General features: G+C 39.5%; 1 protein-coding gene across 2 annotated transcripts in view; it reads right to left on the bottom strand.

The window, feature by feature from the left end:
* The window catches only part of TOX3 (TOX high mobility group box family member 3), a 127,807-nt gene extending 113,430 nt beyond the window's left edge, over window positions 1–14,377 (bottom strand). For both annotated transcript variants that reach the window (XM_027869677.1, XM_027869678.1), the window contains exon 1: window positions 14,282–14,377. In XM_027869677.1, the coding sequence (XP_027725478.1) occupies window positions 14,282–14,368 (87 nt within the window). In that variant the 5' untranslated portion in view covers window positions 14,369–14,377. The remainder of the gene's footprint in view (window positions 1–14,281) is intronic.
* Between the last annotated feature and the right edge of the window lie 477 nt (window positions 14,378–14,854).

Here is a 14,854-nt window from a genome sequence, read left to right as displayed (position 1 = left end):
CACAAAAGGAAAAAAAAAGATCAGAAGCGACACATACGGGGCAATATTGTTAACAAATATCTTATATATAAGCAAGTTTATATATAACCTTCTTCACTGTTTTTTGCATATTAAAATGCTTTTGTTAGCTGATGATTGTTAAGTTCATAACAAGAAAGAATTTTTAATGAAGGGGTTGTAAACTAAGAGTTCTAAGGTCACTTTCCCCTACTTTATTCAGTCCATTATTTCTTTTAAAGTAATTTAATTCTCAACCCAGTTTGGAACCTTAGATCAGTTATTTCAACCCACCACCACCTTTAGTGCTATAAAACCCTTCACCCTTTTAAAATTTCACTGTGCCAATCCTTAAAGTTATAATCCCAATTGTCAAAATTTCTGGGTGGCTGCCAAGCTTGGATATAGTCAAGAAGTCATTCTAATGGAGACCATGACAAATCCATGCTAACTTCAATTGGCTTTCACTGGTGCTCAAAGGTCTCTTCATTAATCTGCTGTTGACTACCTATTCAATTACCCACAAAGGGGGTTCCAAACCTTTTCTTTACAGTCTCTTAAATTCCCTAACCCTCCCCTTTCTCCCATTCTCCACTTCTCTCATTAGATCATGGAATCACAGAATTCTAGAGATGAAAGGGACAACCATCTTATTTTACAGGTAGGGAATAGAGGAGGGAGGAAATATGACTTGCCAAAGCTTATACCTAGTTAGTGGTAGAGCCAGGACTAGAAATCATGCCTCCTGATCCTAAGCTCTACCAAATAATCATAATAGGAAAAGAGACAGAGACAGAGAGAGAACCCTTTCTTATTTTTTTTTCTTTTTCATTTATTTATTTATTTATTTTTAGTTTTCAACATTTACTTCCACAAGATTTTGAGTTCCACATTTTCACCCCATCTCACCCCTCCCCCCACCCCAAGATGGCATGCATTCTGAATACCCCTTCCCCTAGTCTGTTTTCCCTGCTATCTCAACCCCCTTCCCCTTCTATTTTCCTATAGGGCAGGATAGATTTCTGTACCCCATTTCCTGTATTTCTTATTTCCCAGTTGCATGTGAAAATATTTTTTTTAAACTTTGGGTTCCAAATTTTCTCCCTTCCTCCCACCCCACCCACCCTCATTGAAAAGGCAAGCAACTCAATATAGGCTATATTTGTGCAGTTATGCAAAACACTTCCATAGTAGACATGCTGTGAAAAACTAACGCTATTTCCCTTAATCCTATCCCACCCATTTATTCTATTTTTTATTTATTCTATTTTTTCTATTCTTTCTTTTATTCTATTCTTTCTTTTGACCCTGTCCCTCCTCAGAAGTATTTGCTTCTAATTACCCCCTTTCCCAATCTGCCCTCCTCTCTATCATCCCCCTACTCTCTTGTTCCCTTCCCCTCCTATTTTCCTGTAGGATAAGACAGATTCCATACCCAGTTGAGTGTGCATGTTATACCCTCCTTAAGTCAAATCCTATGAGAATAAGATTCACTCATTTCCTCTCGCCTTCCCCGGTTCCCCTCCACTGTCTTAAGAGCCTTTTCTTTTCTGGTTTTTTTTTTTTGTGAGATAATTTACCCCATTCTACCTTTCCCTTTCTCCTTTTTCTAGTATAATCCTCTCTCACCCCTTAATTTTATTCTCCAGATATGACCCCTTCATCTTCAACTCACCCTGTACCCTCTATCTATCTATCTATCTATGTATATATATATACATACATATAATTTTTTTCCCTCCAACTACCCTAATACTGACAAAGGTCTCATGAGTTACAAATATCATCTTTCCATGCAGGAATGTAAACAGTTCAACCTTAATAAGTCTCTTATGATTGCTCTTTCCTGTTTACCTCTTCATTTTCCACTTGAGTCTTGTATTGGAAAGTCAAATTTTCTATTCAGTTCTGGTCTTTTCATCAAGAATACTTGAAAGTCCTCTATTTCATTGAATTACTATTTTTTCCCCTAAAGAATTATACTCAGTTTTGCTGGGTAGGTGATTCTTGGTTTTAATCCTAGCTCCTTTGCCCTCCGGAATACTATATTCCATGCCCTGTGGTCCCTTAATGTAGAAGCTGCTAAATCTTGTGTTATCCTGATTGTGTTTCCACAATACTTGAATTGTTTCTTTCTGGATGCTTGTAATATTTTCTACTTGACCTGGGAACTCTGGAATTTGGCTACAATATTCCTAGGAGTTTTCCTTTGGGGATTTCTTTCAGGAGGAGATCGGTGGATTCTTTCAATTTCTATTTTACCCTCTGGTTCTATAATATCAGGGCTGTTTTCCTTGATAATTTCTTGAAAGATGATGTCTAGGCTCTTTTTTTGATCATGGCTTTCAGATAGTCCAATAATTTTTAAATTCTCTCTCCTGGATCTATTTTCCAGATCAGTTGTTTTTCCAATGAGATATTTCACATTGTTTTCTAATTTTTCATTCTTTTGGATTTGTTTTACAGTGTCTTGATTTCTCATAAAGTTACTAGCTTCCAATTGCTCTATTCTAATTTTTAAGGAAGTATTTTCTGCAGTAATCTTTTGGACTTCCTTTTCCATTTGTCCAATTTTTCTCTTTAGGGCATTCTTCTCTTCATTGGCTTTTTGGACCTCTTTTGCCATTTGGGTTAGGCTATTTTTTAAGGTGTTATTTTCTTCAGTATTTTTTGGGTCCCCTTTAGCAAGCTGTTAACTTGCTTTTCATGATCTTCTTGCATCACTCTCATTTCTCTTCCCAGTTTTTCCTCTACTTCTCTTACTTGCTTCTCAAAATCCCTTTTGAGCTCTTCCAAGGCCTGGGATTGATTCATATTTTTCTTGGAAGTTTTGGATGTAGGAGCTTTGACTTTGTTTTCTTCTTCTGGTTGTATGTTTTGATCTTCTTTGTCACCAAAGTAAGATAATATAGTCTGACTCTTTTTGCACTGCTTGCTCATGATCCCAACCAATTACTTGAGTTTTAAACTCTTTGTTAAGGCAAGAGTCTGTTTCCAATGTGGAGAACGTACTGTCCCAAGCTTCGGGGGTTTGTACAGCTATTTTCAGAGATACTTCTAGGGACCTGAAAAGTGTCAGTTCTTCCAAGGTGCTATGATAAGGGGCGAGGTGTTTCTTCTCCATCGCCACAACAAGCTCCACCACTCCAGCGCTCCTCCTCGCCCCAGGACTGCCCCTCAGAACTGTGACCCAGATCCAAGCACCAGTAAAGCAAGAGATTCCTGCCTCAGACCTGGCAAAGAGATCCTTGCAATCCCCCTCTGATCAGCCACTCGATTTCCCCTCAGTCTGTGGGCTGGAAGCTCAGAAGCTAGCTGCTGCCTTCCGGGCGGCTGAGATCTAGTTTCTTCTCTCACCACAGTAACAGACTTTTCCCACTGACCTTCTAAGTTGTCTTTGGCGTTAGTGGGTTGAGAAGTCTGGAAACCACCACAGCTGCCTGCGATTCAGTCCTCTGAGGCCTGCTCCAGGGTCTCTGCAGCCTGCGCGCCCACACCGACCTGTGCTCCTCTCCCAGCCCAGCGCGATACACCTTTCTGATCAACCATCCAGGCTGTCTTGGGCTGGAAATTTGTTTTACTCTGTTTTTTTGTGGCTTCTGCTGCTTTAGAATTTGTTTAGAGCCATTTTTTGTAGGTATTTGGAGGGGTTTGGGGGAGAGCTCTAGCAAGTCACTTCTTTCCCTCCTCCATCTTGGCTCCACCCCTCGAGAGAACCCTTTCTTGCCCATAGATATTCTGCCTAAATTCATTGTCCAAAGGTGAGCATACCCCCCACACCCTCTGACTCTCCCCATCCTAGTGATACTGAATCCTTCTTCCCTACTTTAGTTATCTACCTGCTCCTTCATTCTCCTCTTCACTTCAACTATATCCTTCCCTCCCCCATTTCACCCCAGATCTGCCTCCACCTTCCACTTTCCAATATGGAACTTCTTTCATTTTAAAACTCTTCCTTTTTTACTCCTTCCATTTTTTGGCATTCACTGAGACCTGGCTTACCCAGGATGACATTGAATCCCTGGCCATCCTTTCCAGTACTGGTTGTGCCTCCCCTCACATTTCTCAACTCATTGATCCTGATGGAGGAGTCAGACTATTCCTCGCTCCTCATTTCCATTTAAAAATTCTACCTCTACTATCATCACTCAGCAACTTTCACTCCTTTGAAGTTCATTTTATTCAAATTTATGACCTAATTTTGATTTCAATGGCTGTGCTATACTGGTACCCATGACGTTATCCCTCCTTTCTCAATTCAGTGGCTGGCTCACAATCTCCTTCCCCACTCCCCAACACCTGCCCTCATTCTAAGGGACTTCAACATATATGTTGATGTTTCTTCAACACATTAATTTGCCAGGTCCTCATTCTACTCAATTGCCATGACCTATTTCTCCACTCCACCTCAGTGATACAGAAAATGGTCAATATCCTTATGCTTCCAGTTGCCCCTAAGTATTCCCTTCCACATTTTAAAACACTGAAATTCCTTTATCATATCATAGTTTATTCCATTTCTACCTATACCTTACTACTCCTAAAACTATTCTTTTTCCTCACCATGACCTACACAATCCCTCCACTTGCCACTACTTTCCCAGGCCACCACCCCCTCTCTGGGTATATTCTCCTCCCTTATCATTCTCAATTCTTTAGTGAAACAATCAATGCTACACTATCTTCCACTCTACAATCCTTTATCCCCATGTCGTGTCACTGACCATGCTTGCCAAATCCCAACCCGCTATTATTCCAACCATCTGATTCCATTTTCTTACTCACATGCTGCTGAACAGAGTTGGATGAAGTCATGAAACCATGCTGACTGGGTCCACTATACATTTATGTTATTTCATCTCAGTTTGGTCCTTACTGTAGCAAGGCAATTATTCTGTTCCTCCACAATTCTCTATTCCAGTTACAGCAGCTGTTCCAAACCTCTTTTCTTCTCAAGCTTCCCTCTACTCTCTCAGCTAAAGACCTTAACTCATACTTATCCTGCTAAAAACTAAGGCTACTTGCTGAAAGTTCTTTCTGTTTCCTTTTCTCCTCATCTCATGTTCCCATGACATCATCATCTCCTACCATTACTTCTTAACTTCAGAGTGTGATGAAGACCTAGCCCTTCTCTTTGCCAAGACCAACCCTTCTACCTCTACTCTTGACTCCATGACTTCATGTTTTCCAGCAGACTGCACCTACAATATCCCCTTTCTTTCTGTAATCTTCAATCTTTCCCTACCTACTGATTCCTTCCTGACATTGACAAACATCTCCATCTTCACATCCTTAAAAAAAAACTCTCACTGGATCCAACCATCATTGCTAGCTATCTTCCTGCAATTCTCCCCTTCTCAGATCACTCCTTACAAAAGCCTTGGTGTGTCTCCTCCATCTCTTCTCTTCTAAACTCTCTGTAGTTGGGCTTCCAACCTCAGTGTTCAAGTAAAACACTCTCCCCAAAGTTGCCAATAAGATTTTAATGACCAAATTGAATAGCTCTTTCTCAATCCTCATCCTTCTTGACCTCTCTGCAGTATTTGGCACTGTTTATCAACTTCTGGAAACTCATCTCTCCATGTTTTCATAACACTGTGTTCTTCTTCTAGCATCAGTCTCCTTTGATGTATCTTCATCCATGTCATTTCCTCCAATGTGGGTGTATCCCAAGTTCTGTCCTGGACCCTCCTCTTTCTTCTCTTTCTTGGGGAATCACAGCTCCCATGTTTTCAATTATCATCTCTCTGCAAATGACTCTCTGATCTGTATGTGATGACCTAGTCTCTCTCCTGAGTTCCTGCCTATCACCTCATTTCTGGAATGTTTTACTTCCTCACCTCTGACTCTTAAAATTCCTGGCTTCATTTAAAACTGAGCTCAGTTTCTACTTCATCCAAGAGAACTTTTCCCTAACCATTCCGTCTTCTCTCCTCCTGCATCTCCTGCCCCTACAGCTGCTAGCTAGTGCCTTCTCCTCTAAGCTTATCATATCTACACGATATATATCAACCTATTTATTTACATGTCATCTTCCCTCTTAGAATATAAAGTCCTTGAAGACATCTCTATTATTTTCACTTTTTCTATGTAGTCCCAGTGCTCAGTACAGTTTCTGGCACATAGTAAGTACCTTAAAAAAATATTTTTGGCTGCCTCAATCCAATAGAGCCTTTTCATCTATCTTCCTCTTAATTTTAAAAGCTTTCTGAATCTTAACTTTTCCCTGAAAAAAGACAACTTTATCTCAGAAAAAAAGGATAACTTTTCCCCTAAGTCTCATTCTTTCATCTGTACTATTGATTTTATCACTAAAATATCTTGCTCCATCAGTTACACCCCTATGTTCTTTTTGTATCTTCACCCAGTCCCTTTTCATTGTCCTCTCAGCACACACACAAATATATTCAAGGATCCACTATTTTAACTCTGCTGTCTCCTCCCCTACTCAAAAATCTTCAAAATAGTTTCTCCCTGGGCATTAAATAAAATCCAAACTTTTTGGCCTTGCATCTGATGAGCCCTGACTACCTTTTCAATACTACCTTCCACTAGTTGCCTTAAAAAAACCTTCCCCTACATGTAAGTCTACTCAGTAGCCCTAAAGCATGCTACATGGATGCCCACTACCAGGCCATAGGTGATGTCATTGTTCCTATAACATTTTCTACCTTCCTCTCCATTTACCTAATTCTTATACTTCAAGGACCACCTTAAATCCAACCTCCATCTCTTACTATTACAGACCAAAGGAGAATCTTCCTCCTTGAATTCCTATAGCACTTTTACCAGCCACGTGACATCCAATGGGCAGAATACTCTATCTTTTTGTTTCTATGACCTATATCTTTCCCAAACTCAGTCTCTCCATTACTATCATCAAGCAAAACTCTTTGCACATAGTAGATGGTCAAAACATTTTATGTTGCTTTTCATAATTATAAAAGTCAATATTACATAGGAACAGGATGGCCTTTTCTTAGCATTCTTATTAGATTGATTGCATGGATAACAAAAATCCACAGCAAATCCTAAAACTTCATTTTACTCAGGTTCAACTTATTCTTCACTAAATTGTGACTAGACTGCTAAGTAGAAGCAAAACAGACAAAAGGGACTGACTGTGTAATTTTTAATTATAAAAGAGGAGAAAAGGGTTAAAAGCATGCAAGCATACAATGCTATTGAACCAGAAAAATACAAACTAATATTTTTTCTATAAATTCAATCTGCAACAATTCATGCTGCTATCAAAAGAGCTATCCAGCCAAGTTGGTATTTTGGTTTCCTACCTCCTGTAACTAAAAATATCTTTATAAAGTACAGAACTCTTATATCACTTCAGTAGCACATCATACAAAATCCCAGCCTGGTTACAGTATGATCTGGCATAGGAAACCTGCTGGAAATCCAACAATATGGTTCAACCGTTTATGCAACATTAACAACTCAAATAGGTTATTTCATGGGTTGCCATAGTCAATGAATTCATCACCTACTGACCATGCTGCTAGTGATGGGCCTCTCCATTTTTAGCCTCACTAAGCTGGTGTGATTTGTTGCTGTGATCATACTCAATGCTTTTCCAGGTTAGCGTATAACCTGACAGAGCTTGCATTCTGCTGACATGGCCTTCGAGAACCAGGGTCAATAGCTCACTACAATAAGATATCAAAGTACTATGAAGTCAGATGGGCAGTATAATGAGATAGTCAATCAGTAGATTTTGGATATTTATTGCAAATGACTAAGAAACTCAACCCAGAGCTAAATAGAAAGAAGGCTGGATTGCATTTGACAAATAACACAATGTACTCACATCCTCATACACACACAGACACACACACACACACACACTTTAGTACCAGAGAGACAATAAGGCATAATGGATAGGCAATCAGCCTTGGAGGTAGGTAAACCTGGAGTTAGAGAGACTCTAACTTCAACTCCTTCTTCCAACTTATGACAGCTATATGAAGCTGGGCAAGACATTTAACATATCAACAATCCAAATGATTCTCTCAAACTCTAAGTTGCAAAGCAGGTGCTAACCTGTTAGAGGAAAGGAAGAACTTCTTCATGAGGAATTACCTATATCAATGAAATCACAAGTCAAGTAAAAAGAAATTCTCCTGATGATACTATATGACTATGGATTATGAATACCAAGATCTTTTAAGAAACAAAATTGCAGGTGACTCAAAGGGAAATGGGGAAACAGTCAATCAATCATAATGGGGGGAGGAGGATAGGTAGGCTATCACATGTTGCCAGCAGTATTTTTTTCACATAATTTCTTGACAGTTACCAAGGAAAAGTACACTCAGAAAAGAGGTGGGATAGTTTTGTGCCAGGAGTGAGAGATAACCGATGGCCACTCCAAGTACTATATGAGTACTCACAAAACATTAAAAGACCTCAAGGAAAGCCTCAATAGTTCTGGTGAGACTCTCTGAAGGATTTATAGGAATTGCCCAAGATGAGAAGCCGTGACTTGTAATCTGTATCAGTGGAAGAAGTACCTATAATCAACCAGAGGTTCAAATTTTGGACTACTTTAAAAATAATGAGTACCATAACTACCTTCTCCACACTTAATATCAATCCTCTTGAGAATGTTTCTTATTAAACACCAATAAGATAAGGTTATGAAAATATTTTTTCTTTAAACAATTGTTTATATGGCATAATAGAATTTGAAAATGTTGATTTCAAGACATATACTATTCAAAACTGTAAAGTTTACTTGGCCATCATTAACCAACCATCAATGACTGAAATTATTCTTTATGATTAAATGAACTCTAGTCACAATTACTCAAAAGAATGATTTCTGCTAATTTCTTTACTTATTTGGAGTAGGAGAGGAAATGGTGAGGATATTCAGTGTATGAGAAGAAGGATGACATAGCAGAAAGAGAGTTGGTACCAGAACCAGGAAGACTTGGATTCCAGAACTTCCTTTGGTACTATGGAAACCCAGACAAATCATTTAAGCTTTCAGTGCTAACATGCCAAATTAAATTAGTAGAAGGAAGTTCTTACTGGAAGCTCCCTACACCAATGAAACCACAGATACAGACTCAATCTTCTAATCAATATTCAGAATACAACAAATGTATTGTCTAGTTATGACAGGCATATTAATGATGACTTTAGGTACAAGGGTAGAGATAACGGAAAGGAAAGAAATTGGAAGGCCTGTTAAAGGAAGCTAGGTGGCATTTAAATGCAATCTGTGTGACCTTGCACAAGTCATTTAACTGCCATCTGCCTCAGTTTCTTCAACTGTAAAACCGGGATAATAATAGCATCTACCTCCCAGAGTTGTTGGAAAGATCAAATGAGATGATATTTGTAAAGTACTTAGCACAGCACCTGGCACATAGTAGGTGTTTAGCAAATATTCCCCCCTTCATTCCATTCTTCCTAAAGCATAGAGGGATTCAGAATTTGGGGGTGGTCTAAACTTGGTTACACTTTGAGTATGACTCCATAGAAGTATGACTCCAAGGATGGAAGAATTTTAAGAAACCATCCTTGCAATAATTCCTTTTAACCAACACATTTTTCTCAATTATGAACTTCTCTTTCTATACTAGGGTTTGATATTAAGGAATAAGTCACAAGTTTATAACTTTTTTAAAAAAATTACCTTATTTCATTGCCTAGGAATGATCTACATCAACTTAAGCCTATATTATTCATTTAACAAAATATAAAAACCCAAGCTGCCAAATCAGAATTATAATCAGATAAACCATCTGCTTCCACTTGCAGCCAAAACATTCCTGATAATGAAGTGAAGTAATGGTCCAGAGTTTTAAAATCATGTATTTGTGGGTTTGATTCTGTTTTTACACTTACATACAAATACAAATAAAAATGATTTGTCTAATTAATGTTCTAGTAGTTTACACAACTTCAAGAAAGAGAACCTGGGTACTGCTATGTAGACTTAATACTGCAACAGATGAAGTGCTATTTATCTTTCCTGTCTTGCTCTATTCATCAGTTCCTCTAAACTCCCTCCTAGGAGTAGCATGGCACCTCCAACATTGATGGAACAATAGCACAAGAAGAGTTTCTCTTGCTTTTATGTTTCTTCTAACTCACTATCTTTCTGGCTCATAACTTCCCTACAAAGAGATAGATCACTATTCGATTTCATTTTAAAGGTTTTACTTCAACCTAAAGATCGAAAGAAAAAAATGTACTAATGCTAATTTTTTTTAAAAAAAGTCTTATAAAAGTATATAAAAAATAAAAGTAAAGTATAGAATAATTTAAAATCAAAATTTGATTTAAATAGGAATGAAATACAATACAGGGTGTCTCAAAAGTTTTAGTGCCATTTTAGGTTTTTAATAACCTAAAGTTTTAAGCTTCAATAGGTTAATGGTGCACTAAGACTTTTGGGACAATCTGGACAAACAATTAATCAATGATGCAGTTTGAAGCTTGAAAAGCTTTAAACTGTACTAAGATTTTTGCAACATCCTGTCCCCATACAGATAATCGATTCATCGGTTGATTTTGGAAACACTTTGAAATATTCAAAGAAAATGCTTGGAAAGAGTCACAGTCATATCTATCTAGACCTAACCCCACCACTAACTGTGAGGCCATGGGCAAATTACTTAGTTTCTCTAAATCTTAGTTCCTTCATCTTTACAATAAAGTGAAATAGGTGACCTCTAAGGTCCTTTTCCAATTCTAACATTCTATGACTATCTTCTGATAACATCATCTTGTTTTCTATTCCATCCTAATCCAATGCCATTTCCATCCCCATTTTCTTCTGCTTTAAATCTGTTCACTCTCTTACCCTCACTTTCAACACTGTTCTTGCCTTCCTATTAGACACACTTTATACATTTTGCCTAAGAAAATGAGGTAAGAGACTTCCAATATTGAAACAAATTATCTACTAGTTTATTTGTATACTACAATCCTATTGATGCACAGACAAGCTGATGGTATAGAGGGGCAAGAAAATGACAAGTAGAGTCAATGGGTAACCCATTCACTTGAACAAAACAAGCCTTTTAAAAATCCATAGGTGCTAGTTTCAGTTGATATTCACATCAGAAAAGGTGTTCAAACAGTAGAGATGTTCACTGGAAATTAAAATGGAAATTAGCCTTTCAGAAATATAGAAGACTTGTAGGTTTATACATCAATGACTAGTTCATGAATTATTAACTGATCTGAATGATCTTGACTATATTTTATGTAAAGTCATTTTCTTACTTGTAATGACTCTTGAACCTCCAGAAATTTTTCAACCATTTTCCATAGATAACAGTACACTTTCTTAGACACTGATATTCTAAAATGATCTTAATACAAAACATAAATGTAATAACATACATCTGAGATGTGTACAAATATATATATATGTATGTATTACACACTGGTATTTAAGAGAAATTATATAAAATCTTATGTCAAGTTCCACAAATCAACTTAAAAGAGGGAACTTTTTGCACATTAAGACGGAAGTTCACAGTTATATATTTCTGAAATCACTGGGACTCTCATTAAACAAGAGAACACAAAAGAATTTCTTCAGATTGGTTATCCATAAGCCAAAAAGTCAACATAAGTCACCAAACTTAAATCTTAGGAGAATTGAGAGTAAACTGATTATTAAATGTGACAGACATATTAATATGTTGGTGAGTTCCAACTTTTATATGCTCATCATAAACCCCAATATTCACTCATTGAATGAGCATATATATTAGCATAAAAATCTGTACATTTGAAGTTCTTAAAAAAACTTTAAAACTTAAGTAAAATCACTATATAAGCAAAATATTGAAAATCGACATTTCCATTTACACAATATTTTGAGCAAAAAGAAATGAAAAAAAAATCAAACATCTCGAAAACCTTCAGTGACAATTTATAAAACACAGGTGGGTTCTTAGCAAAGTCCTTAAGTTTAAGGTAGCAAAGGAAATCCAGTTCATTTTGAAGAAGGCTACATTTTGTTTTGTTTTTTAGTTAGTGGAAAGTAAACACAAATATTGCCTAAAATAATCATAACCTTTAGACTTCCATTATTAGTCAATTTACCTAACTATATTAAGTGATCTTAAAACCAGATTTAGGAATTACTCAGAAAGCAACTTATTTCAGAAACAGCCTGTGTTAAGAAAACACGACTATAATCCAACTTGTGCCATTATTCCTAAAAGTTGTTTAAGTATTTCAGTAACTGACTGTTTTCAAGTTTTATATATCACCACCGAAATAAATTGTCCTAATTAACCTTCTCCACCCCTACCCTCCCCAAAAAAGGATTCAAAAAAACACCCACAATTTCCTGCATATATTCTATGATCTTCTGAAGTCCCCTTGGGATCCTTTCGAATACAGATTTTGCACGCATTGCAGTGACTGGGTTAATACAATAGGTTTCTATTTTGGTGTCATTCAAGTGTTGCTGATCTTAAATCAGGGAAAGAAGTAGTCATTCCATGAGAGGTAATGGCTTCTAAAATAATTACATGCAAGATATACAAGGTCTGTATAATACAAGATAAGTTGTAAATGATAAATAACACCCTTCTACAAAATTACTTTAATCCTCAAATACAATAAATGCATACTTAATTACATTGAATGCACATCCTGGGATTTTTGAAACATTCAATAAGGTGATTAATCAAAAGTCAAAAGACAGAAGAAGGTAAGCCTTAACTCTAGCTACAAGGCCTTTTCTCCCTTTTCTGTGCTTTAAACACATCACAGGAGCCCAGCACATTTCCCCAGCAACCAAAGAAGACAACCATTTAGTCATTTCTTAGAAAGTCTAGTACTAAAGTATCAAACTGAGAATAAACAAATAGAAAGCAATGCAATAGCAGCATCTAGTTGTATTAAGACACAGTAAATTGTTTCTTACTCAAGAAAAAATTTCTTCTCTTCCTGCTATTTATTCAGTAGTTTTGTATAGCACCTTTCTTTCGGAAGATTCCGTATTTCCTCCTCTGTTATCCAAACAATCATAAACTAGGGTTTGGAAAAAGGAGGGGGAAAGGGACATGAAAAGAGGAAGGGACCCACATTTCAAGAAAGCATGTGTTTATCTACAGCACTTTTTCTTCCCTAAAGATCCCATCCTGGGTCATATTTTCTCAAAAGCTCCAACATGAGTTTAGCCAACAGAGGCTCCAGGAAGAATATAAATTGTTAGGGTACCCGCTGCACATGCGTGAGGACAACAGTGTTCATGGATCAGGGGGCTTTCACCCCATCTTAGTTTGCTAAGTTTGGGCCAGTAGATAAAACTCTGATTGCAACTGAACTGGGGCACAATCACATCACCAAAAATCAAAACAAACAAACCAAAATTAAATAAAAAGTCGAAAGCTAAACCTTTAAGAGGCACTTGCCCAATTCTAGAAGCCAAACCACAAAAAACTGCTGATCAAGTGAATAAGTGAGGCAACCAGAGGCGCCACTGCCACTTTTCCCCATTCAAGCACGACCTGTTCAAAAGTTTGCTCCTTTCCATAGCAAGAAGACTAGGGCAACCAGTCTCAAACGATAACGTCTAGGGGTCTTCTATGGGTTAATACCGGCAGGGGCACTGGTACAAGTCTGTGATGCTGGGCAAGCAGAGAAGAGGGAAAAAGGCAACAGGAGACAAGGGACAGTGCCTCCTCTAGGTTCTGTCCAGCGCCTAAGCACACTGTGGGCGCGTAATGTGTTTACTAATAACAGTAAATATAACAAAGAAGCAGCGTGTTCCCCCCCTCCAGTTCCTTAGGGGTGGTCACCGGACAGGGCTTCTTATCTCAAAGCTCAGCCAGGGCTCAACTGCTCTGAGGTAGAAAAAGGGAACGGAGAAGAGGTGGAAGGAACAGGGGGAGGTGAGAAAGAGGAAAACGAAGGGTCAGAAAAAGAAGCGAAGAAGGGGGCGCAGAAAAAAAGAGAAGGGGCGCAGGATAAAGCAAGGAAGGAGACAGAAAAAGAAAAGGGAAAGGAATGGAGAAAGACTGAAAGACGGGGAGGGGGTTAGGACGAATAAAGGAGGATGTAGAGTGAAGCAGAACAAGGTAGAAATGGACCGAAAAGAAAGAAGAAAAAGGAAGACATGAAAATTTTTTTAAAAGTGGGGAGACGAGGAAGAAAGCGCGGTGGTACAGGAGTGGAAAGATGAGGAAGGGGAGGGGAGGGACCGGCACAAGTCCCTGGTCCAGCACCGAGAGGAAGCCCCTGCGCCCCCTCCCGGGCCCCCGCTTCCCCCTCCCAGCCCAGCCCCGGTCACCTTGCTGTAGGCGTAGTAGCCCAGGCACTGAGCGAAGTCCAGGCCGGCTGGGTCCCCGGCCGCCGCGGGGTAGAATCTCACATCCATGCCGGGGGCCGGGGCCCGGGCCCCTCTGGGAAAAGGGCGAGAGGGGGGCCGCCTCTTCTGCCTGCCTGCCGGGCGGCCGATAGATCCACCCTCTGGGGCGCCCGGCCGGGGGCGCCCGGGGGCTGCAGGACCGGAGGGCTGAAGGGTGGGAGCCCAAGCCAGGCGGGAGCGGGAGCGGGAGCCGCCGCCGCACACAAAGGAGCCACGCGAGCGAGCGGCGGGAGAGCGGGAGCGGGCGGTCGGGTGGACGGGCGGACGGGCGGACTGACGGACAGACAGACCGGCCCAAGGGGCTCAGCCCGGGAATAGAGGACAACGTGGGGAAGCTCCGCGGGGCTGCTGCGAAGAGGGAGAGGAGGAAGCCCCCCCCCCCCCCCCCCGGGGGGGGGACGGGATAGGACGGGACGCTGTACGGGATGGGACTGGACGGGACAGGACCGGGCGCTGGAGTTTAAGGAGCTTGGAAGGAGGCTGGGCGTGCGTGGA

Source organism: Vombatus ursinus, unplaced genomic scaffold, assembly GCF_900497805.2.
Source record: "Vombatus ursinus unplaced genomic scaffold, bare-nosed wombat genome assembly UNPS02014793.1, whole genome shotgun sequence".
Taxonomy (NCBI): Eukaryota; Metazoa; Chordata; class Mammalia; order Diprotodontia; family Vombatidae; genus Vombatus; species Vombatus ursinus.
The sequence above is the reverse complement of the archived record's forward strand: the minus strand, read 5'-3'. Positions and strand labels throughout refer to the sequence as shown.